Below are 24,533 nucleotides of genomic sequence, written 5' to 3' on the forward strand. Positions count from 1 at the left end.
GTAGTGGGACCTAGGGCTAAAATGGAAATCATAATCAGCTCGAAACTTTTTTAAATATATTAGTTTCCAAATTAATCCAAATTATAAATAAAAATAAATCTTATAAACTGTATAAATTTTTAATTAAAAAACTCGATACAGAGTACAACCTTTATCTAATAACTCCACATTCAGAATTAGTTAAGGGCTCAATATTTTGCAATGTGAAAAAAATGCACAATCATTTGCCAATTGAAATCAAATCTATTACATCTTTTACCGCATTTTGCGATAATTTGAAGGAATATTTACTGGAAAGTGCAATTTTTACTTCAATTTTTTTTAAAACCATATGTGAAATAATAACAAATTATTATATTGTTTGTTTCTTATATATCAAGAAAATGTAAAATTCATGTCACCACCGCCCCTATCTGTGGCTTTACACCAGACACTTCTTCTCCAAAGTTACTGTTCCATTTTTGGTATTACCATTGTCTATTCAACCACTTCTTCACTTTCATTCCGATTCAGATGATCCATAATCTTCAACCAACGATGTAATTTTACATTTTTTAACATCATCATTTTCTGTAACATTTGATTTTCCATCATTAGTCAAGGAAGAACTACTTCTCTTATGAACTATACCCAATTCTTGTTTACCCTGATGTAAAATCTTCATAGCCTTTTCTTCTTTACTCCTTGAAAAATTAACAGTAGGTAGGGAAGATTGAGATATTATATTTTTTCTAATAGTTTCTGTATTTTCAGTTATACTTTTAGATGGTTTTAATTTCATACTGAGAAGCGTCGCTACTTTTTTATCTTCTTCCCTTTCTGGTAGTAGAGGTATATCAAGACTAGATTTCTTCAAAAGAAGCTGGTCTTGGGAGGCCGTTTGCTTCAAATCATAATTAGCTTTCTGTAAATCAACACTTCATTTATGGTGATACCAATAACAAGTACCTCTAAGAAATTTACTACTTTTTAAAGAAGACTAAATGTAAAAAACACTATAAACAATACTCAACTTTAAAATTGTTGTTTAAATGTTATAAATCTAATAGAATTTACAATTCAAATATACAACTTACCCTAAACTGTGCTCTGAGCATCTGATTTGCCGAATAGGAATCAGCCCATACATCTTCATTCCTGGTAAATAATTTGACCAATCTCGGTTTTGCACTATCCGCTGAATTTTTATCCTCACTCCCATGCTCAAGTTTATACATGGAATCGTCGAATAATCTCTTCTGCGTTTCTTTGGTTTCAGGTACGATTTGCTCATTTTTGGTTGGATCCCATCTATTTTCTTGTCGCCTAGCTCCCGACTGAATAACGTAATCTAGATTCTACACAAATATATTTTATATATGATATCATTTCCTCGTATATTTCATGAACTTACTGCTGGATCTGCTCTGATCACAAAATGGTTATCACATAAATGGCATTTCATTTTAAATTCATATACTGGAGTTGTATAGTACATTCCTACTTTTGTTTTTTCCGCGTTGTATCTAACCCCCATTCCGATGTGATTTTTACAACCCTCACACCATATATTATAGGGCATTTCGAAACGAATTATAATAATACCTTTATCTATTTTTCGGGCTCTTTCTCTAAGGGCGTGGGTACCCAAAAATTTATTGAGCCCCCCGACTCTGGGATCATAATCGGGGGGATAATATTTATTTACACCTTTTCTTTCACCCATTGTGTCTAATTAAACAGAATTAAACTTTTTGTCAATAACTCTAGTTTACATATCTGTCAATGATGTCAATTAATAAATTTGACATTGACATACATTAACTGAAATAATTTATAAAATCATCTAATCCAATGTATGGAGAAATTACTAAAGATTGCAAACGTTTTCTAATTCTCTTCTAAGATTCAAATTGGTAATTATTGAAAATATGAAAATGTTATATTCTGTTTATCTATGTTTTATTTTTGAATCAACTTGACAGTAATAGTATAAAAGAAGAATAAGTGACTGAAGTAGTACACGTACAAGATCTCGTTACAGTTTTCTCTTTATTGATTTTACATATATTTCTACTAGTGTATAGATGTCGGTAAAATTCCGGATATAGTAAAAGTTGTTTTATAAGATTTATTGAAATATTAATCACAACCGGAAATCAACTAAGCAATCCAAAGAGTTTAAAGTCTTTAATGGGATGTTGTTTATGCTGAGATAAGATACATCGGCTGTGTAAACACTTCTCGGTAGTGCTGTAAATTAAAACTCGTTTTTAATTATATTTTTTGGAAGTGAGGGTGTAATTTAAAATATAATAATAAAGAGCCACGGTTTTCTCATTATTTTTATTATAACGGTGATTATCACTAGAGTTTTCATTATAAAAAAAAAAACAAGAAACGTAACGTAAGAGATAATAAATTTTAAGAAGTGCATTCGAACAACCAAACCTGTACGAAACCGTAAACAATGCCGTTAAGGATGAAATAAGTGACAGATTTGGAAATTATAGAAAAGAAGTCCGGTCCAAGGTCCACCTTTATTTTTATTTGTCTAATAAAAAGCTTAACGTCTCTACTAAATGAAGATTAATAGCAGCAAGAGGACATAGAACCGACGATAGAGTATAATATATTTGTACGTGTATATGTTGCTTTTCGGGGTCAGAAGTAATGTAATCAAAAGAAAAAAATAATGTCTGCTCTTGAAGATTTTATGTTTAATCTTCACATTCATATACGTAAAAGGTCACCTGATTAAAATGGAAGCTGTTTCAGTTGCGAATTTGATATACGTCTATGATCTTGGGAGACAAAAATTTGAGATTAGAAGAACAATTTTTGATCAAATATGTACATATATACCTACGTTTATTGTAATGATTATCTTAGATATGGAATTATTGATAAAAATATTTATCTATTACCTTTAAACTAGGCAAACATAACTACAACTATTTTTAACAAACTATCATAGATGTCGCTGTAATGATTCATTTAGCTATACGTTTTTCTCAATTAAACCTACGTATTTTTAATTTATCTATGATAATATGTCACTCAGCTACTATAAATTTATGATAGATGTCGTTGAAACAGTCTTCTTTTAATCTGAGGTTAAGAGATGTGATTTTGTTTAATTGCTATTTATCATAATAGTTTATGATATAATTTTAAAGTTTTCTGTTATAGAAATAAGTTGAATAAAAGTAAGTATCTTTATTGTAATAGTTCGTCTCATTGTTATCAATATAATCTCTAAATTAGAGGTCAACAGAAACTATTTGTCTATTAGTATACACTTCCGTTTAATTTATAACGTTGAATGTATTTGTATAATTCACAGATACAATTTTTTATACGATTTAAAATTCGAGACGTATATCGTTATATGTTTCCCCGGGGATATTTCCGAATACTTGTACCTTTATTTATTCCTACAGGCTTCAGAAAATAAATTTTTAATCGTATCTGACTCACCGAGTTCCATATAGATTACTCAAATCAATCAATGCTATTCACTCAATCATCAAACTAAATAACATGCCTTTTAGGCGTTTGATGTTACTTTGCCGGTAGCGATTTAAAAATGAAATAAAATCAAATTCATTTAGATCATTTGGAGGTATTTCATTACCGCCAACTTATTACAAAAACAGAAAAAAATTTATAAAAAATGATGTAGAATTTTTTAATAAATAAAGTTATTCAGAAATATTGGCTGCTTAAAAAACCAGAGGCGTAGAAATCAAAGGGGTTTATGTGGAATATTTAATATTAATAATTAGATATATTTGACAAATATTAATTGGTAAATGCCGAATCGCGGTTTTGGTTGAATAATTATGAATTGCTAGTCTGTATACTGTTTTTCGGGAATAGTTTTTGATAATTTTCAAGGTTGATTTTCAAACTAAAATAATATTTAGGTGCTGACAACTTGATAACTTCAACTAGGACATTTTCTAAATATCGTCACGCAAAGGCGCAGAAGATATGAATTGGATGAATGTTCTTAATTGTTAGCGACATCCCTTTATATTTTAATGGTACCGAGTTAATAGGGAGGAGCTTTAAAATTCGTAAATAAAGTTATCTAGTTAGACTTAAAAGCTTTTAAAGTGAGTCAATGCTCAGGTAGCAGGTGTCTTTCATATATTTAATACGGGTTTATTTCAGTTTTGTAAATGCACTACTTGTTCTGAAAGTTTAAGCCCGCCGTTGAGTTAAGTGCATTCGGGGACTCCCAATTTATATCAAGTCGTCCTTTGTTCGTTCATAATTCGGAGATTTTTTTATCAGCTTTTATGTATAGATATTAAAAGTTTAGTTTAAAATATCAGATTGTTTTGAAACATTAAAAGGTGACAGTAGAATAATCAAACATATTGACAGTTGACAGTAATGACACATTTTTATTACACTAGCACCACAGAACTAAATTTACATGCAACTTCTTCTTGGATATGTTTTGTACGTTCACGAAGATATTTATTTATTTATTTTGATTATTATTATTATTACCAATAACAATTAAAAGTCATCTATCATTGATGACGTTCGTTTGACTTGATCTTATTATTATTTTGATTCTATTTAACTCGTTATGTCACTTTAAATGTGTAAACAATGTTACCAACATGCGCATTTATATTTAGGTCTGAATCATTTCGAAGCTGTCAATTTTTAAATATAAACAGACGCATGCGCAACAGTTTTAAAACTATTTCTGTCTAACACGTTGACTTTTTGTTTTCTAGGAGTTTTATTTTCATAAAAAAAAAACTCTTTTCGTACAATAATCGTCATTATTTGACATAAGCCATCTCGATAAAAACGATAACTAGATAAAAATTGACGATGTGGTGGTTATTAACCCCGAAGGTCATGAAAAAACATCTAAAAGGTAGTTATTGTACAACACAATCCTTATTGTTTACTACAAGTCTCTCAGATAAAGACCACAATATGGGCGTTTTCGTAGTGGGATTGTGGCAAAACAAACACCAAAGCGTACTAACTTTTATTAGTTAAGATTTCGGTGTGATAATTGAATCAATACAAAGCTCGGAATATATTAGAGTTAGTACACTGTATTCCCGATTGGGGATTTACGTTAATCCTTGGAGTTGGCATAAGATTTAAGCGTTATCCTTCAACATAACCATTTACCAGGAGTCAATGGCATTTGGGAGGACGGTTTGTTTTTAGATACATAAATATTTCAAAGGAAATTAATCATATTTGATTTTAATATGCAGTGGTTAACTAAATTCGAAGATATCCTTGAGGCGAGTGTATCCCGTAAAACCGAATGAACCTCAGAGACCACACACTAATTATTCTCTAATCTAATTCACAAAAGCCCTTCCTATAAAACGAGGAATATGACTGTTATATCCACCCGACTGTGAAAGATCGTTCTTAAGGGTAATTGGGAGTTTGGTTTCACCGACACCGGAATGATGTTTGTTAACAAGACGCAAGCACTTTCATAATACGTTTTCGTTGAGGTTTTCCATTTTAAATTTGGGTTTTATCTCTACATAAAAACAAACAAGTGGAAAATATGGTACAACCCTCGTATTATTATTTTTCGTTGTTAATTTTTTGTATTGCATAAAGGTCGAATCGAAATTAACCAATCGAGATCGTGGAATGGTAATTATAAAATTATTAATAGAAAAAAATTTCATATAAATAGACCTAACGTTATCTCGCTATTTCGTATAATTATAATTCGTCAACCCGATTGATATAAATTATTAGATCATCTAGAAACTAGAAATAGTATCAGAAAACATGTTTTTTTTCATATTATGTTGATTTATCACCTGGTTTAATACATATTTCATATATTTCAACGTATGGCATGAAAATAAACATTCTAAATTAAAATTCTGGTTGGTAAACTCACAAACACGTGTCACGATATAGTCCAGGAGCCAATATTTACAACAATTTTTAAAATCAAATAGTGACGAACTCTACGAATGTTTATTAAATCAGATCAATATCATGCAAAAATTGATATATATCTACATTAAAAACACGTTCTAATAAAGAAATTCACAATAATTAATAACATTCAGGGTTATCTCAAAGTAGCTTTTCTAGGTTATATTTACAAAATTATTTTGTTTAGTTTAGATTTTGTATACCAATTTTTAATTTTAATATATTTGAGAAGGTCATTCAAATAAGACGGACGGAAGACGGAACTGAACGACCATATGATATCTCGTCCGACAGGAGCGCCATTCTGGTCAAATTTAGAATTATATACACATACAAAGATGCCTATATAGCAATCGTACATGTATTGAATAAGGAAAGAAATAAGCGGAAAAACGTTCTTCGATTGACGGTTTCTTATGATCTGTGGTTTTGACAACGATCTGTGCGTAATTATATTTGCACGTGTTTTGTTAAGAGATTTATATCGATCCTAATAAACTTGTACTGAAATTTTCTGTATTTCCTCAATCAATTCATCATCAATCAAATCTTAATCTTGAAAGTCATTCATATTAAATATTATAAACTCGAGGTTTATTTCATTAGGAGGTGAATTTGAATTGAATACACATTATAAAAGATGCCTATATAGCAATCGTACATGTATTGAATAAGGAAAGAAATAAGCGGAAAAACGTTCTTCGATTGACGGTTTCTTATGATCTGTGGTTTTGACAACGATCTGTGCGTAATTATATTTGCACGTGTTTTGTTAAGATTTATAACGAACCTAATAAGCTTGTTCTGAAATTTTCTGTATTTTCTCAATTAATTCATCATCAATTAAATCTTCTTAATCTTGAAAATCATTCATATTAAATATTGAATTATTTGTATTATGAATATTTCCAAAAATGAACTAATCAAATGTAGGTATAATAAATAAACAAACTACTTTTGATGTATAATATTATAAGTTAAGTTTCTACCAAATTATTGTTGTGTACTTCATTAGAAGTTGTAGACACCGAATTTTTAGTTATTGGGTAAATAATAGTTGGTAGGGACTTTATTAGGAGGTGAAGAAACCCGGCCTGAAAGTCAGTCAGTTTAGCAGGTTAGTAAGTAAGTAAGTGTATTTTTGCATATGTAACTTGTTGATTCGTAGATTTTGGTGCATGTACAAGATTTCACATAAAGTATGTCTATTATAAACGCACTTTTTAATCCCCGGTTTCAGATTATTTCACTGCACAAATTGATGTTTGAAAAGTGTATAATTTCAATACAATTATGAAGATATAATTTCTGTTTTTTTCAATATTGTCATTGAATTTGCACTGTTTCACATCTTCATCAATTAATTTTTCTATAAATACACCATTTTCGTTAAATTAGTTTCATCTTCATATTTTTACTACTTGTTTTATTAACATTCTACTAATTTTCCCAATTGCAATGATTTTTAAAACAATGTCACTAAAATAATATGAAGTTTTATTTTGAAATTTGTTGTAATAATTAACTTAATATTCGCCATTCTATTTTCCTAAATCCTAAAGTCTCAAAAAACGAAAAAATAGATTTTTAGAGCACTTTTCTTTGACGAAATTTCATGTTTCAATATTTGAACCAATATCATTGATAATAATTAATGTACGCTAGCGGTTAAAAGTTTTTCCCACCCCTCACATATTTAAATTTTTTATTTATTCAAAATGCCAGAAAGCAGATCTCTAGATTCATTAATTTGAGCTGCTATCTTTGAGATTTTTACAACGGTTATAGTTTTAGTCTACCCTGAACGTTTCTTTGTATCGTTATGCATATTTCTTCACTTTGTAGTCCAAGTCCTTGAAGGAAGTGCCTTCTTTAGATGAAGCGGTTACAAATTGCTTCATCAATCCGAGCTTTATGTGTAGTTGTGGTAGCAAAACCTTCTTAGGATCAATCAAAATTTTGTTTACAGTGTTTATCACTAGTTCTACTATCCCATTCACTTAAGAAGCACGATATTTTAAAAGGAAAATAATAAATCTCTTTCTTTATATCGAGGAAAGAATGTACTTGGAGGTTTAGATATCTTTTGCTTTCTGTTTTGAGCCTAGAGCTTCAAAATCATTTAAATTCTGTTTGGGTGAACAGCTATGGTTTTCTTGGAGTAAATTCATTCTCAGATTTAGCTGTCCAAAGACTCAGTCCTTCTACATAGGCGTGAAACACTTTATTTAGTGGTCTGGAATGAATTTTCATTGAAGAAATTATCGATTTGTGAGTTAACCAGATATAGCAGACAAAAAACTGCTTAAAGAAGATCCGTTTTATCATAGGGGTGGTGTAATGGGGTTATTTTATAACTATAGAGTGAAGTAAATAAATAAATTTTCGATTTTTCGGGTACTGGAGTATAATGGAGAGGTCCGGAAACACGGAAATTAGTTGAAATGTATTTAAACTTTCCGCAACTCGCTCTCAAAACAAAGTTGGAAACGAATTAAGCCATCGAGAATGGAATCAACTTCAAACACGGAAAAACTAAAGTTTTGGAGATATTTTAAGTGATTTATATACACAGATAGTAAAGCGCAAAAAAATTGCACGTCAAATAAGGATTTAGAATTCATATAAACTGTCTGCCTTACAACAAATTGTTTATCAGTCGTTTGTAGTTAAGAAACTTGTAGGAGATGATCCGGAATGATTTTTGAACTTCGTTGGGGGAAAATTTATTGATCATAATTTATTTCTGAGCGATTTATAAACATTTTAGTCTGGTAGTATTTAATTCCAACTAGGTCAAGATCAATGGAGTGGACTCCTAGGTTACTAGATCTTATTCCTTGTTATTTTTTCTATGAGGACGTTTAGAAAGTGGAGTCCGCGTTAATAAATAGTAGCTACAAATAAAAAGTTGTAACGAAATGAATTTTTCTTTGTTTGTCTTGTCAAATTTAATGTTTGGATCGGTTCGTGTCACTTTTTAAGGACGGTTTTTATTCGCTTTTAGTCCAAACAAAATCATTCACGTTTCTACAATTAAGATTCATAATTCTTTCCGGCGAGGTCGAGTCTTAACTTTTCAGCTTTATGGAAATTTATTCATGCAAAACTGTTAGGTTTCCTTTGCTTTTCGATTCGTATTTTTTGCTTTTTGCGGTACGGTATGGGACATTTATTAAATGTTGGATAATTTATTTTGTGAAACGGAGCTCAGTTCAAATATGGAATCGTAAAAATTGTGTCAAATATTCTCGGTTCTGGCCACCCGATTCTTTGAAATGAAAATTAAAATGAATGTGTTAGTTTTTCATTTCAACTTTCCCAGATATTAAAATAGACGACTAAAGACCTCGTCAACATATTCGTAAAATATCATATATTTTTTTTAATATTTCCATGATTGCTTCTAAAAATATTGTCAGGCACTCGTATACGTTATTTACGAGGATCATCTTGAAAATTTTCAACCACAACCTGAAGATAATAGATACAGAAGTTAGTTTGTTTGTTAAGTAAGAAACTTCTCAAATAACCCTCGTATTTATATTAAATAATGATGTAGTATTTACGGTTATAAGAATTCGGTTAATTAAAAACTTTGTCAGGGAGAAAATTTTTTATACAAGGACGATATTTAAGGTTATCCGCTGTCACTTTTTTCTGACTCATCGATATGTCATTAAATTTGACAATGACAGCGCCATGACTTTTTCAACCTGAAAGGACATTTTGAGGTTACAGCTTCTACGTAAATTACTTTTCAAGGCTTCGGTGAAATATTATACGACATTAATTTATGAATATAAACACGTAAATTGAAGCTCGGAGTAAATAGAATCCCCAAAATCAAAAACCCATAGCTTACTTATTTCAAAGTAAATTTCCAACAGCATAAACTATCAACGAGGCAGCTTTTAAATTCAAGTCAGAGACTCTCTACGTACGGCATATAATATATCGTGTTTCTGTATTTTGCTTGTGGTCGTGTTGTTGATCCTTCAGACGTCTCTGTGCTCAACAAATCCGAAGGATTATGGAACGCTCCTTCTACTATACTGGCACTGCTCCAAATAGATAGGATATAAGGATAAAGGAGGTTATGTACGTTGTATTCTCTTCTGTTCTCGAATTCTGAACGAGTATTCAATTTCAGTCCTTCTTGTCAATCATACGAAACGTTTGTTGCCATAAGAGAGTTATTTAAAATAATATCTCGGGTTTGGGTATATATGAAAACAAAGAAAAAAGAAACCGACCGAGGAAATGTATTAAATATGAATATTTTTTATGAAAAATATAGATAGGTACAGACATTTTTGTACAAGGTTGCCTATAATTAGGGTCCAAAATGTTTAGAAACAATCAGCTGTTTATTCAGCCGAATTTCGTTCGATATGACCGTCGTCTTAAGTAATTTTACATGCGAAAAGTGTGTGGATTCATTACGTACCGTCTCTCAACAGGTTTCTAATCAAGTACAACATCCCAGTATTAAAGCATCCAACTTATTCGCCGGATCTTACACAACGCGACTTGTACCTCTTTCCTAAAACCAAATCTGCGTTAAAAGGAACATTGAGGACGCACTGTATATACTAACGAAAATATTAATTACGTTATGAGGTACCCTTGTGATATGTATAGTTTAATGAACAATATTAGTTGGTTAATATATTATCCTATTAGGGCGATCCTAGGGACGAAAATTACTTTTCCACACGTTCCTTTCCATTTTCCTCTAACATTTGATTCACCCTTATACTTTTTATTGAGATTAATGAGTCCGGTACTTTTACCTTTCAGAATTTAGGGTGGTTTGTACACGAGACGTGTCTGGACAAGTTTTGTTTTTAATTTTACCTATTAGTTAATATGAAAACGTCGATTTTTATCAGTAGTATAAGTTTCCCAATATTAAATTATTAAACATCCATCGCTTTAGCTCTGTAGTTAAAATTTTTTTCTGTATAAACAAAATTCCCGTATCCTCCCATAACATACCAATTTTGTTTTTCCGAAACGTTCACAGTCAATCGAGTTTAAAATCCCTTTTTATGTTGTTTTCGAAACTTTTAGATTCTTTGTTGTTTCCATGTCTCTTTACATATCTCCCAAATCTTTTTTGTCCAAACGGTTTCGAGCTGTTCTTAATCTTCTGTAAGTATAGGTAGAAAATATAAGAATTCCATTCTTTGTAATTCTTCAACAAATACATCAGAAATAAAGTATAAAATTGGACCTAAACTACAAACGATTGTACAATTTTATTATGATTTAGAATCGGTCGACATACATAAATCGTATCGACGACCCTCGTATGTATCGTAAATTCGATGTAAAACGGAAGTAACGGTATGCTGGAGGGTAAACAATCAACTCTCTGATTAGTTTGCTGCGATTGATCAATCGCAGCTGTTTCGTGTTTAACGTATTTATGGAAATATAAATTAGGCAAGGAAATATACATATATGCAAAAGGTTGGATATTCGTAGAACGGTGTCGAAACCTTCAGATATTATTACATTTGAATAAGACAAACTCGATCATTATTATAATAAATGTCGTGGTTCGAATTTCCACGGTCTTGTACTATAGACACAATTAAAAAGCAACAACAGGATCAGTTTATACAGTTTTTTCCTTAATTATATTATATGTTTAGCATGCAAAATTTGACGTTTCGACTTACCTTCGGTCTTTATCGTAATTATCAAACGCTATTTTAAACTGAAAAGTTACAGAAAATCCATATTATTATTGATTGATAATGACTTATTAGTTCTTATATCGACTAATTTTATCAGCTGTCATACTATTCTAACCAATCGTTCGATTCTTAGTTATCATAGATAAAATTTAAGTATAGAGGTTCAACTTCGGTATATTTGTTTAATTATCAAATTTATAGAGATAGTGACACACTGTTTTCATTCTTTTATTAATAAAACAATAAAATAATTCATTCATATATGCAATAAATTGAAGAATTGTATCTTTATTTTCTTGCACAATCTTGCATAAACTTTTTGAGGGAATAGTTTGTTTTTAAAACTATTAATTCTATCAGCTGTCATACTATTCTAATCAATCATTCGATTATCAGTTACCATAGATAAGATTTAAGTATAGAGGTTCAACTACGGTATATTTGTTTAATTATCAAATTTATACAGATAGTGACATACTGTTTTCATTCTTTTATTAATAAAACAATAAAATAATTCATTCATATATGCAATAAATTGAGGAATTGTATCTTTATTTTCTTGCATAAACTTTTTGAGGGAATAGTTTGTTTTTAAAACTATTAATTCTATCAGCTGTCATACTATTCTAACCAATCATTCGATTATCAGTTACCATAGATAAGATTAAAGTATAGAGGTTTAACTTCGGTATATTTGTTTAATTATCAAATTTATAGAGATAGTTTCATACTGTTTTCATTTTTTTACTAATAAAACAGTAAAATATCATCGAGTTATCGGTCTAGATTACATAATTCATTCATATATGCAAAAAATTGAAGAATTGTATCTTTATTTTCTTTTTTAATTGTCAAATTAATAGAGACGACATACTGTTTTCATTATTTTCTTAGTAAATTATTAAAATATCATCGAGTTATCGATCTAGATTGCATAATACACACTATATGCAAAGGCTTTAATAATTTGTTTTTAAATCGATTAATTCTATCATCATGGTAATCATTCGATTTTCAATTACCATAGATTAGACTTAAATATAGAGGTTTCACGTTATTTCGTTTAAGACTATGACATTTAATGTTTTATATTCGTATAATTAACAAATTAATAGAGACAAAAAAATATTAAATAGTTAGTTGTGATTTTGGTTGGCCTCGCCTTGTTCTTTTGTGCCATTGAACTTATCCAGTTCAAGAAATAAACTTCACAATTTCAAAATTGAGAAATACTTTTCGATATGAGAGTAAAATGCAGCGGCGGTAAGTTAAATATGTAAATGTTGAAGCCGGCGATGTTGAACAATGAAAGTTTTCGAAATTATATACTTTTTCTTCTCATGGTTAGAGAGATTAGACGAGAGTACGCCCTCGAATTTCCATTTTAGATAGGAAACGAATTGAATTTGTAATCGTTTAATCGCGTTCTATTTTCTTGTCGAAAATTCCGAATATTTACAATTCTTCGATTATTTTTTTTGTTTTGGTTCAGTTATGACAACCTTAAATCTCTTAATACTATGAATTAGGTCGATGGCACGATTCCTAATACTAACGTCGATTAAATTGTTTACAAACGACGTCGACGCCTGTATCAAAAGTAGACGCATACCGTACGAACGTTCATAATAATATTGAAACAATAATTAGATTATTAATTTTCGATAAAAGTAGTTTTCTTTTAACGAATAAAGTCACTAACAATTCATCCCCCGTTTGACTAACCTCCTTATTGGTAATCTTCCAAGGTAATCAAATAAGGAGCCATATTCTTCGAAGGAATAAAATACCCCGAGGACCGAGCCACATGATTAAGGGTCACTTTAAAGGAAAATCCTCTGAAATTGAGGCGCTCGTCCAGAGATTGGATATTGACCAAAGTATCAACTCTGCTTTAAGCGGATATGTTCGGGTAAATTTTGGAAAGTTTTCAGTTAGGGATTCATTTATAAGAATATGTAATAGGGCTGAATCATAGTTTGGTACTGGGTGGTCAGCATTTCGGATTATGAAGGTGACTTATAGGTTATGTGTATAGTTTTATGTCGATATTGAATATCGAATAAAAGAAATTGAAAATATTTAGCAAATCGGGAGGGTTTGTGCTGAAATTTTAGAAAGATGTTTATATGAAGGTTGGTTGAATATAGACATAAATCGGGACGTTGATAGAGTTCACAGTATTGTAAATACTGTATTGGAAATACGAGGGATCAAAGTTGTTCAAATACTAATACAAAACATCTGCTTGTTTAAAAAACTGCACACCCCAAAATAATTCGAGCATTGAATTGAAATTTTGTAGAAATGTTTTTGAAGGTCAGTTGTACGTAGAAAAAAATCAGAAAGTTGATAGAGTTCACACTATTGGAAATACGAGGGGTCAAAGTTGTTCAAATACTAATACATAACATCTGCTTGTTTAAAAAACTACACACCCCAAAATAATTCGAGCATTAAGTTGAAATTTGGTAGAAATGTTTTTGAAGGTCAGTTGTACGTAAAAAAAAATCAGAAAGTTGATAGAGTTCACACTATTGGAAATACGAGGGGTCAAAGTTGTTCAAATACTAATACATAACATCTGCTTGTTTAAAAAACTGCACACCCCAAAATAATTCGAGCATTGAATTGAAATTTTGTAGAAATGTTTTTGAAGGTCAGTTGTACGTAGAAAAAAATCAGAAAGTTGATAGAGTTCACACTATTGGAAATACGAGGGGTCAAACTTGTTCAAATACTAATACAAAACATCTGCTTGTTTAAAAAACTGCACACCCCAAAATAATTCGAGCATTGAATTGAAATTTGGTAGAAATGTTTTTGAAGGTCAGTTGTACGTAAAAAAAAATCAGAAAGTTGATAGAGTTCACACTATTGGAAATACGAGGGGTCAAAGTTGTTCAAATACTAATACATAACATCTGCTTGTTTAAAAAACTATACACCCCACAATAATTCGAGCATTAAGTTGAAATTTGGTAGAAATGTTTTTGAAGGTCAGTTGTACGTAGAAAAAAATTAGAAAGTTGATAGAGTTGATAGTATTGTAAATACGAGGGGTCAAACTTGTTCAAATACTAATACAAAACATCTGCTTGTTTAAAAAACTGCACACCCCAAAATAATTCGAGCATTGAATTGAAATTTTGTAGAAATGTTTTTGAAGGTCAGTTGTACGTAGAAAAAAATCAGAAAGTTGATAGAGTTCACACTATTGGAAATACGAGGGGTCAAAGTTGTTCAAATACTAATACATAACATCTGCTTGTTTAAAAAACTACACACCCCAAAATAATTCGAGCATTAAGTTGAAATTTGGTAGAAATGTTTTTGAAGGTCAGTTGTACGTAAAAAAAAATCAGAAAGTTGATAGAGTTCACACTATTGGAAATACGAGGGGTCAAAGTTGTTCAAATACTAATACATAACATCTGCTTGTTTAAAAAACTACACACCCCAAAATAATTCGAGCATTAAGTTGAAATTTGGTAGAAATGTTTTTGAAGGTCAGTTGTACGTAGAAAAAAATTAGAAAGTTGATAGAGTTGATAGTATTGTAAATACGAGGGGTCAAACTTGTTCAAATACTAATACAAAACATCTGCTTGTTTAAAAAACTACACACCCCAAAATAATTCGAGCATTGAATTGAAATTTTGTAGAAATGTTTTTGAAGGTCAGTTGTACGTAGAAAAAAATCAGAAAGTTGATAGAGTTCACACTATTGGAAATACGAGGGGTCAAAGTTGTTCAAATACTAATACATAACATCTGCTTGTTTAAAAAACTATACACCCCACAATAATTCGAGCATTAAGTTGAAATTTGGTAGAAATGTTTTTGAAGGTCAGTTGTACGTAGAAAAAAATTAGAAAGTTGATAGAGTTGATAGTATTGTAAATACGAGGGGTCAAACTTGTTCAAATACTAATACAAAACATCTGCTTGTTTAAAAAACTGCACACCCCAAAATAATTCGAGCATTGAATTGAAATTTTGTAGAAATGTTTTTGAAGGTCAGTTGTACGTAGAAAAAAATCAGAAAGTTGATAGAGTTCACACTATTGGAAATACGAGGGGTCAAAGTTGTTCAAATACTAATACATAACATCTGCTTGTTTAAAAAACTACACACCCCAAAATAATTCGAGCATTAAGTTGAAATTTAGTAGAAATGTTTTTGAAGGTCAGTTGTAGGTAGAAAAAAATTAGAAAGTTGATAGAGTTGATAGTATTGTAAATACGAGGGGTCAAAGTTGTTCAAATACTAATACAAAACATCTGCTTATTTAAAAAATTGCACACGCCAAAATAATTCGAGAATAAAGTTGAAATTTTGTAGAAATGTTTTTGAAGGTCAGTTGTACGTAGAAAAAAATTAGAAAGTTGATAGAGTTGATAGTATTGTAAATACGAGGGGTCAAACTTATTCAAATACTAATACAAAACATCTGCTTGTTTAAAAAACTGCACACCCCAAAATAATTCGAGCATTGAATTGAAATTTTGTAGAAATGTTTTTGAAGGTCAGTTGTACGTAGAAAAAAATTAGAAAGTTGATAGAGTTCACAGTATTGTAAATACGAGGGGTCAAAGTTGTTCAAATACTAATACATAACATCTGCTTGTTTAAAAAACTGCACACCCCAAAATAATTCGAGCATTAAGTTGAAATTTGGTAGAAATGTTTTTGAAGGTCAGTTGTACATAGAAAAAAATTAGAAAGTTGATAGAGTTGATAGTATTGTAAATACGAGGGGTCAAACTTGTTCAAATACTAATACAAAACATCTGCTTGTTTAAAAAACTGCACACCCCAAAATAATTCGAGCATTGAATTGAAATTTTGTAGAAATGTTTTTGAAGGTCAGTTGTACGTAGAAAAAAATTAGAAAGTTGATAGAGTTCACAGTATTGTAAATACGAGGGGTCAAAGTTGTTCAAATACTAATACATAACATCTGCTTGTTTAAAAAACTACACACCCCAAAATAATTCGAGCATTAAGTTGAAATTTGGTAGAAATGTTTTTGAAGGTCAGTTGTACATAGAAAAAAATTAGAAAGTTGATAGAGTTGATAGTATTGTAAATACGAGGGGTCAAACTTGTTCAAATACTAATACAAAACATCTGCTTGTTTAAAAAACTGCACACCCCAAAATAATTCGAGCATTAAGTTGAAATTTGGTAGAAATGTTTTTGAAGGTCAGTTGTACATAGAAAAAAATTAGAAAGTTGATAGAGTTGATAGTATTGTAAATACGAGGGGTCAAACTTGTTCAAATACTAATACAAAACATCTGCTTGTTTAAAAAACTGCACACGCCAAAATAATTCGAGCATTAAGTTGAAATTTAGTAGAAATGTTTTTGAAGGTCAGTTGTAGGTAGAAAAAAATTAGAAAGTTGATAGAGTTGATAGTATTGTAAATACGAGGGGTCAAAGTTGTTCAAATACTAATACAAAACATCTGCTTGTTTAAAAAACTGCACACCCCAAAATAATTCGAGCATTGAATTGAAATTTTGTAGAAATGTTTTTGAAGGTCAGTTGTACGTAGAAAAAAATTAGAAAGTTGATAGAGTTGATAGTATTGTAAATACGAGGGGTCAAACTTGTTCAAATACTAATACAAAACATCTGCTTGTTTAAAAAACTGCACACCCCAAAATAATTCGAGCATTGAATTGAAATTTTGTAGAAATGTTTTTGAAGGTCAGTTGTACGTAGAAAAAAATTAGAAAGTTGATAGAGTTCACAGTATTGTAAATACGAGGGGTCAAAGTTGTTCAAATACTAATACATAACATCTGCTTGTTTAAAAAACTACACACCCCAAAATAATTCGAGCATTAAGTTGAAATTTGGTAGAAATGTTTTTGAAGGTCAGTTGTACATAGAAAAAAATTAGAAAGTTGATAGAGTTGATAGTATTGTAAATACGAGGGGTCAAACTTGTTCAAATACTAATACAAAACATCTGCTTGTTTAAAAAACTGCACACCCCAAAATAATTCGAGCATTGAATTGAAATTTTGTAGAAATGTTTTTGAAGGTCAGTTGTACGTAGAAAAAAATTAGAAAGTTGATAGAGTTCACAGTATTGTAAATACGAGGGGTCAAAGTTGTTCAAATACTAATACATAACATCTGCTTGTTTAAAAAACTACACACCCCAAAATAATTCGAGCATTAAGTTGAAATTTGGTAGAAATGTTTTTGAAGGTCAGTTGTACATAGAAAAAAATTAGAAAGTTGATAGAGTTGATAGTATTGTAAATACGAGGGGTCAAACTTGTTCAAATACTAATACAAAACATCTGCTTGTTTAAAAAACTGCACACGCCAAAATAATTCGAGCATTAAGTTGAAATTTAGTAGAAATGTTTTTGAAGGTCAGTTGTAGGTAGAAAAAAATTAGAAAGTTGATAGAGTTGATAGTATTGTAAATACGAGGGGTCAAAGTTGTTCAAATACTAATACAAAACATCTGCTTGTTTAAAAAACTGCACACCCCAAAATAATTCGAGCATTGAATTGAAATTTTGTAGAAATGTTTTTGAAGGTCAGTTGTACGTAGAAAAAAATTAGAAAGTTGATAGAGTTGATAGTATTGTAAATACGAGGGGTCAAACTTGTTCAAATACTAATACAAAACATCTGCTTGTTTAAAAAACTGCACACCCCAAAATAATTCGAGCATTGAATTGAAATTTTGTAGAAATGTTTTTGAAGGTCAGTTGTACGTAGAAAAAAATTAGAAAGTTGATAGAGTTCACAGTATTGTAAATACGAGGGGTCAAAGTTGTTCAAATACTAATACATAACATCTGCTTGTTTAAAAAACTACACACCCCAAAATAATTCGAGCATTAAGTTGAAATTTGGTAGAAATGTTTTTGAAGGTCAGTTGTACATAGAAAAAAATTAGAAAGTTGATAGAGTTGATAGTATTGTAAATACGAGGGGTCAAACTTGTTCAAATACTAATACAAAACATCTGCTTGTTTAAAAAACTGCACACCCCAAAATAATTCGAGCATTGAATTGAAATTTTGTAGAAATGTTTTTGAAGGTCAGTTGTACGTAGAAAAAAATTAGAAAGTTGATAGAGTTCACAGTATTGTAAATACGAGGGGTCAAAGTTGTTCAAATACTAATACATAACATCTGCTTGTTTAAAAAACTACACACCCCAAAATAATTCGAGCATTAAGTTGAAATTTGGTAGAAATGTTTTTGAAGGTCAGTTGTACATAGAAAAAAATTAGAAAGTTGATAGAGTTGATAGTATTGTAAATACGAGGGGTCAAACTTGTTCAAATACTAATACAAAACATCTGCTTGTTTAAAAAACTGCACACCCCAAAATAATTCGAGCATTGAATTGAAATTTTGTAGAAATGTTTTTGAAGGTCAGTTGTACGTAGAAAAAAATTAGAAAGTTGATAGAGTTCACAGTATTGTAAATACGAGGGGTCAAAGTTGTTCAAATACTAATACATAACATCTGCTTGTTTAAAAAACTACACACCCCAAAATAATTCGAGCATTAAGTTGAAATTTGGTAGAAATGTTTTTGAAGGTCAGTTGTAGGTAGAAAAAAATTAGAAAGTTGATAGAGTTGATAGTATTGTAAATACGAGGGGTCAAACTTGTTCAAATACTAATACAAAACATCTGCTTGTTTAAAAAACTGCACACCCCAAAATAATTCGAGCATTGAATTGAAATTTTGTAGAAATGTTTTTGAAGGTCAGTTGTACATAGAAAAAAATTAGAAAGTTGATAGAGTTGATAGTATTGTAAATACGAGGGGTCAAACTTGTTCAAATACTAATACAAAACATCTGCTTATTTAAAAAATTGCACACGCCAAAATAATTCGAGCATTGAATTGAAATTTTGTAGAAATGTTTTTGAAGGTCAGTTGTACGTAGAAAAAAATTAGAAAGTTGATAGAGTTGATAGTATTGTAAATACGAGGGGTCAAACTTGTTCAAATACTAATACAAAAAATCTGCTTGTTTAAAAAATTACACACGCCAAAATAATTCGAGAATAAAGTTGAAATTTTGTAGAAATGTTTTTGAAGGTCAGTTGTACGTAGAAAAAAATTAGAAAGTTGATAGAGTTGATAGTATTGTAAATACGAGGGGTCAAACTTGTTCAAATACTAATACAAAACATCTGCTTGTTTAAAAAACTGCACACCCCAAAATAATTCGAGCATTGAATTGAAATTTTGTAGAAATGTTTTTGAAGGTCAGTTGTACATAGAAAAAAATTAGAAAGTTGATAGAGTTGATAGTATTGTAAATACGAGGGGTCAAACTTGTTCAAATACTAATACAAAACATCTGCTTATTTAAAAAATTGCACACGCCAAAATAATTCGAGCATTGAATTGAAATTTTGTAGAAATGTTTTTGAAGGTCAGTTGTACGTAGAAAAAAATTAGAAAGTTGATAGAGTTGATAGTATTGTAAATACGAGGGGTCAAACTTGTTCAAATACTAATACAAAAAATCTGCTTGTTTAAAAAATTACACACGCCAAAATAATTCGAGAATAAAGTTGAAATTTTGTAGAAATGTTTTTGAAGGTCAGTTGTACGTAGAAAAAAATTAGAAAGTTGATAGAGTTGATAGTATTGTAAATACGAGGGGTCAAAGTTGTTCAAATACTAATACAAAAAATCTGCTTGTTTAAAAAATTACACACGCCAAAATAATTCGAGAATAAAGTTGAAATTTTGTAGAAATGTTTTTGAAGGTCAGTTGTACGTAGAAAAAAATTAAAAAGTTTATACAGTCCACAGTATTGTAAATACGAGGGGTCAAAGTTTGTTCAAATAGTAATACAAAACATCTGCTTGTTTAAAAAATTTGGGAAACTCTTTAGTTTCCGGAGTTGATAACTTGGTTATCGAAACACGTATCAAACAGTGTGATTATAACAATAATTTGCATAATAAAATCAGTATTAAACTACTTATAGCGCTTTTGTTAAACCATTTTTCGTTCTCGGAACTTTAAAGACAATTGTAGCGCAAATGACTGTTCGCAAATTGCCAAATATAAACTAATTTCCGAAACACTCGGTACAAATACACGGATTATAAACTTTTAATGAACGATAATGGCTAAACTTGCGAATATAAGGAAAACAAAGGAGGGTGTGCGCGAAACTTCTCGCTATTACGAATCGTAGTTTCCTCCGAAACATCTTATCGATCAGTTCGCCAACAACATAATTATTTTGAGAAACATTGACACCCATTTCGAATTATAAACATGACAAAAACAAACTAAAAACACTCTTAAACAGACGTCGAGAATGCATTTTTCACTTTTTAATTCGATTTATTGTCAAAAATAAAAGTTTCAGTCCATCAGTATTATAAATTTGAACCCACGACCGGCGAATCCGGAGATTGACGACTTAGTCCGCGAAGAAATTGACAATTTTTTGATTAATCCTAACATCTAAACTAAAAATTGGGTTTGAGTTCGATGGTTGGCAGGCTAAAAATAACGCGGCGATTAACAAACTCAACCTTGTTGTTAATAAAATGTCAAAAATTAGAAGTACTACAAAGGTTGATGTCTTTTCACACAATAGCCAAATATTCGGCAGATTTTGAGCTTGTAATTGATTCCCTTCGAAATGATTCGATGGATATGATGGCGGTAACAGAACAAATCAAAAATTGGTCGCCGAAGTTGTTTTTGGAGTTAGTTTTAACCGTTGATTCACTGAGATACATGATTTTTATTGAGTTTTCAACAAAATAATTTGCTATCGTTTCTGAAGTAACACGGGGTAAATTGCTTGAATCAGCTTTAATAAAATCAGTTTCAACCTTAACCATTTTCACACTATTACACAACTATTTTCACTATTTTCAATCTTTCACTTTGATAACTACAAAATTCATCAACAAATATGTAAACAAAAATTTGAGGTTATATTTATATATGTTTATTAAAATACAGGGCTTGCTTGCCTTCTTTGTCGTTTTAAAAGTAACAGAAAAGGAAAGACAAAGTAAATAATCAAATGACCAATCAGATTACAGATATAATCACGTCTACTACGTTATTCAACCAATTAGAATTGAGACAAGTATCACACCTATGCGAGGTTGCCAAATATTGAACTAGAAACAAAACGCTTTAAAAATTAAATGTCCAATCTTTTTTATCAAATTTAACAGGGCAGACATTTCTTTTTAAAAAAAGTACCGAATATGTGTCGTCTAAAATTCGTTGAACTTTCATTATTTGTAATAATTTAACATGACTTTGGTTATAGGAGAATTCCCCATTGTCAAAGTAATAGAGACGACATACTGTTTTCATTATTTTATTAGTAAATCATTAAAATATTATTGAGTTATCGATCTAGATTGCATAATACATAAAAATAGGAAAAATATTGAAGAATTGTGTCTTTATTTTCTTGCATAATCCCACTTTTTGAGGGAATAATTTGTTTTTAAATCGATTAATTCTATCAGCTGTCATACTATTCTAACCAATCATTCGATTATCAGTTACCATAGATAAGATTTAAGTATAGAGGTTCAACTACGGTATATTTGTTTAATTATCAAATTTATTCAGATAGTGACATACTGTTTTCATTCTTTTATTAATAAAACAATAAAATATGATCGAGTTATCGATCTAGATTGCATAATACATAAAAATAGGAAAAATATTGAAGAATTGTGTCTTTATTTTCTTGCATAATCCCACTTTTTGAGGGAATAATTTGTTTTTAAATCGATTAATTCTATCAGCTGTCATACTATTCTAATCGATCATTCGATTATCAGTTACCATAGATAAGATTTAAGTATAGAGGTTCAACTACGGTATATTTGTTTAATTATCAAATTTATACAGATAGTGACATACTGTTTTCATTCTTTTATTAATAAAACAATAAAATATGATCGAGTTATCGATCTAGATTGCATAATACATAAAAATAGGAAAAATATTGAAGAATTGTGTCTTTATTTTCTTGCATAATCCCACTTTTTGAGGGAATAATTTGTTTTTAAATCGATTAATTCTATCAGCTGTCATACTATTCTAACCAATCATTCGATTATCAGTTACCATAGATAAGATTTAAGTATAGAGGTTCAACTACGGTATATTTGTTTAATTATCAAATTTATTCAGATAGTGACATACTGTTTTCATTCTTTTATTAATAAAACAATAAAATATGATCGAGTTATCGATCTAGATTGCATAATACATAAAAATAGGAAAAATATTGAAGAATTGTGTCTTTATTTTCTTGCATAATCCCACTTTTTGAGGGAATAATTTGTTTTTAAATCGATTAATTCTATCAGCTGTCATACTATTCTAATCGATCATTCGATTATCAGTTACCATAGATAAGATTTAAGTATAGAGGTTCAACTACGGTATATTTGTTTAATTATCAAATTTATACAGATAGTGACATACTGTTTTCATTCTTTTATTAATAAAACAATAAAATATGATCGAGTTATCGATCTAGATTGCATAATACATAAAAATAGGAAAAATATTGAAGAATTGTGTCTTTATTTTCTTGCATAATCCCACTTTTTGAGGGAATAATTTGTTTTTAAATCGATTAATTCTATCAGCTGTCATACTATTCTAATCGATCATTCGATTATCAGTTACCATAGATAAGATTTAAGTATAGAGGTTCAACTACGGTATATTTGTTTAATTATCAAATTTATACAGATAGTGACATACTGTTTTCATTCTTTTATTAATAAAACAATAAAATATGATCGAGTTATCGATCTAGATTGCATAATACATAAAAATAGGAAAAATATTGAAGAATTGTGTCTTTATTTTCTTGCATAATCCCACTTTTTGAGGGAATAATTTGTTTTTAAATCGATTAATTCTATCAGCTGTCATACTATTCTAATCGATCATTCGATTATCAGTTACCATAGATAAGATTTAAGTATAGAGGTTCAACTACGGTATATTTGTTTAATTATCAAATTTATACAGATAGTGACATACTGTTTTCATTCTTTTATTAATAAAACAATAAAATATGATCGAGTTATCGATCTAGATTGCATAATACATAAAAATAGGAAAAATATTGAAGAATTGTGTCTTTATTTTCTTGCATAATCCCACTTTTTGAGGGAATAATTTGTTTTTAAATCGATTAATTCTATCAGCTGTCATACTATTCTAATCGATCATTCGATTATCAGTTACCATAGATAAGATTAAAGTATAGAGGTTCAACTACGGTATATTTGTTTAATTATCAAATTTATACAGATAGTGACATACTGTTTTCATTATTTTATTAGTAAATCATTAAAATATTATTGAGTTATCGATCTAGATTGCATAATACATAAAAATAGGAAAAATATTGAAGAATTGTGTCTTTATTTTCTTGCATAATCCCACTTTTTGAGGGAATAATTTGTTTTTAAATCGATTAATTCTATCAGCTGTCATACTATTCTAACCAATCATTCAATTATCAGTTACCATAGATAAGATTTAAGTATAGAGGTTCAACTTCGGTATATTTGTTTAATTATCAAATTTATACAGATAGTGACATACTGTTTTCATTCTTTTATTAATAAAACAATAAAATAATTCATTCATATATGCAATAAATTGAAGAATTGTATCTTTATTTTCTTGCATAATCTTGCATAAACTTTTTGAGGGAATAGTTTGTTTTTAAAACTATTAATTCTATCAGCTGTCATACTATTCTAATCAATTATTCGATTATCAGTTACCATAGATAAGATTTAAGTATAGAGGTTCAACTTCGGTATATTTGTTTAATTATCAAATTTATAG

The 24,533-nt window shown here is 29.7% G+C and overlaps 1 protein-coding gene and 1 long non-coding RNA gene across 2 annotated transcripts; one reads left to right on the forward strand and one right to left on the reverse strand.

Annotated features, from left to right (window-relative positions):
* Positions 1-25: 25 nt before the first annotated feature.
* LOC130445606 (coiled-coil domain-containing protein 130 homolog) lies at positions 26-3,639 on the reverse strand. Its single transcript, XM_056781336.1, has 4 exons — positions 3,460-3,639; positions 1,394-1,710; positions 1,077-1,337; positions 26-904 (listed from the first exon to the last, which is right to left on the reverse strand). The coding sequence occupies exons 1-4, from the start codon at positions 3,467-3,469 to the stop codon at positions 500-502; spliced, it is 993 nt and encodes a 330-aa protein (XP_056637314.1). The 5' UTR covers positions 3,470-3,639; the 3' UTR covers positions 26-499.
* Positions 3,096-6,447, forward strand: LOC130445608 (uncharacterized). The gene is made up of 2 exons (XR_008910066.1): positions 3,096-3,188; positions 6,170-6,447. It is a non-coding gene; the product is annotated as an uncharacterized LOC130445608 (long non-coding RNA).
* The last annotated feature ends 18,086 nt before the right edge of the window (positions 6,448-24,533 follow it).

This window comes from Diorhabda sublineata, chromosome 6 (assembly GCF_026230105.1).
Source record: "Diorhabda sublineata isolate icDioSubl1.1 chromosome 6, icDioSubl1.1, whole genome shotgun sequence".
In the NCBI taxonomy this organism is placed as follows: Eukaryota; Metazoa; Arthropoda; class Insecta; order Coleoptera; family Chrysomelidae; genus Diorhabda; species Diorhabda sublineata.

Coding starts and splice junctions, on each gene's coding strand:
- LOC130445606 (XM_056781336.1), bottom strand. Junction 1,338..1,393: donor TGATCAGAGCAGATCCAGCA/GTAAGTTCATGA, acceptor ATATTTGTGTAG/AATCTAGATTACGTTATTCA. Junction 905..1,076: donor TGCTCAGAGCACAGTTTAGG/GTAAGTTGTATA, acceptor GTTGATTTACAG/AAAGCTAATTATGATTTGAA.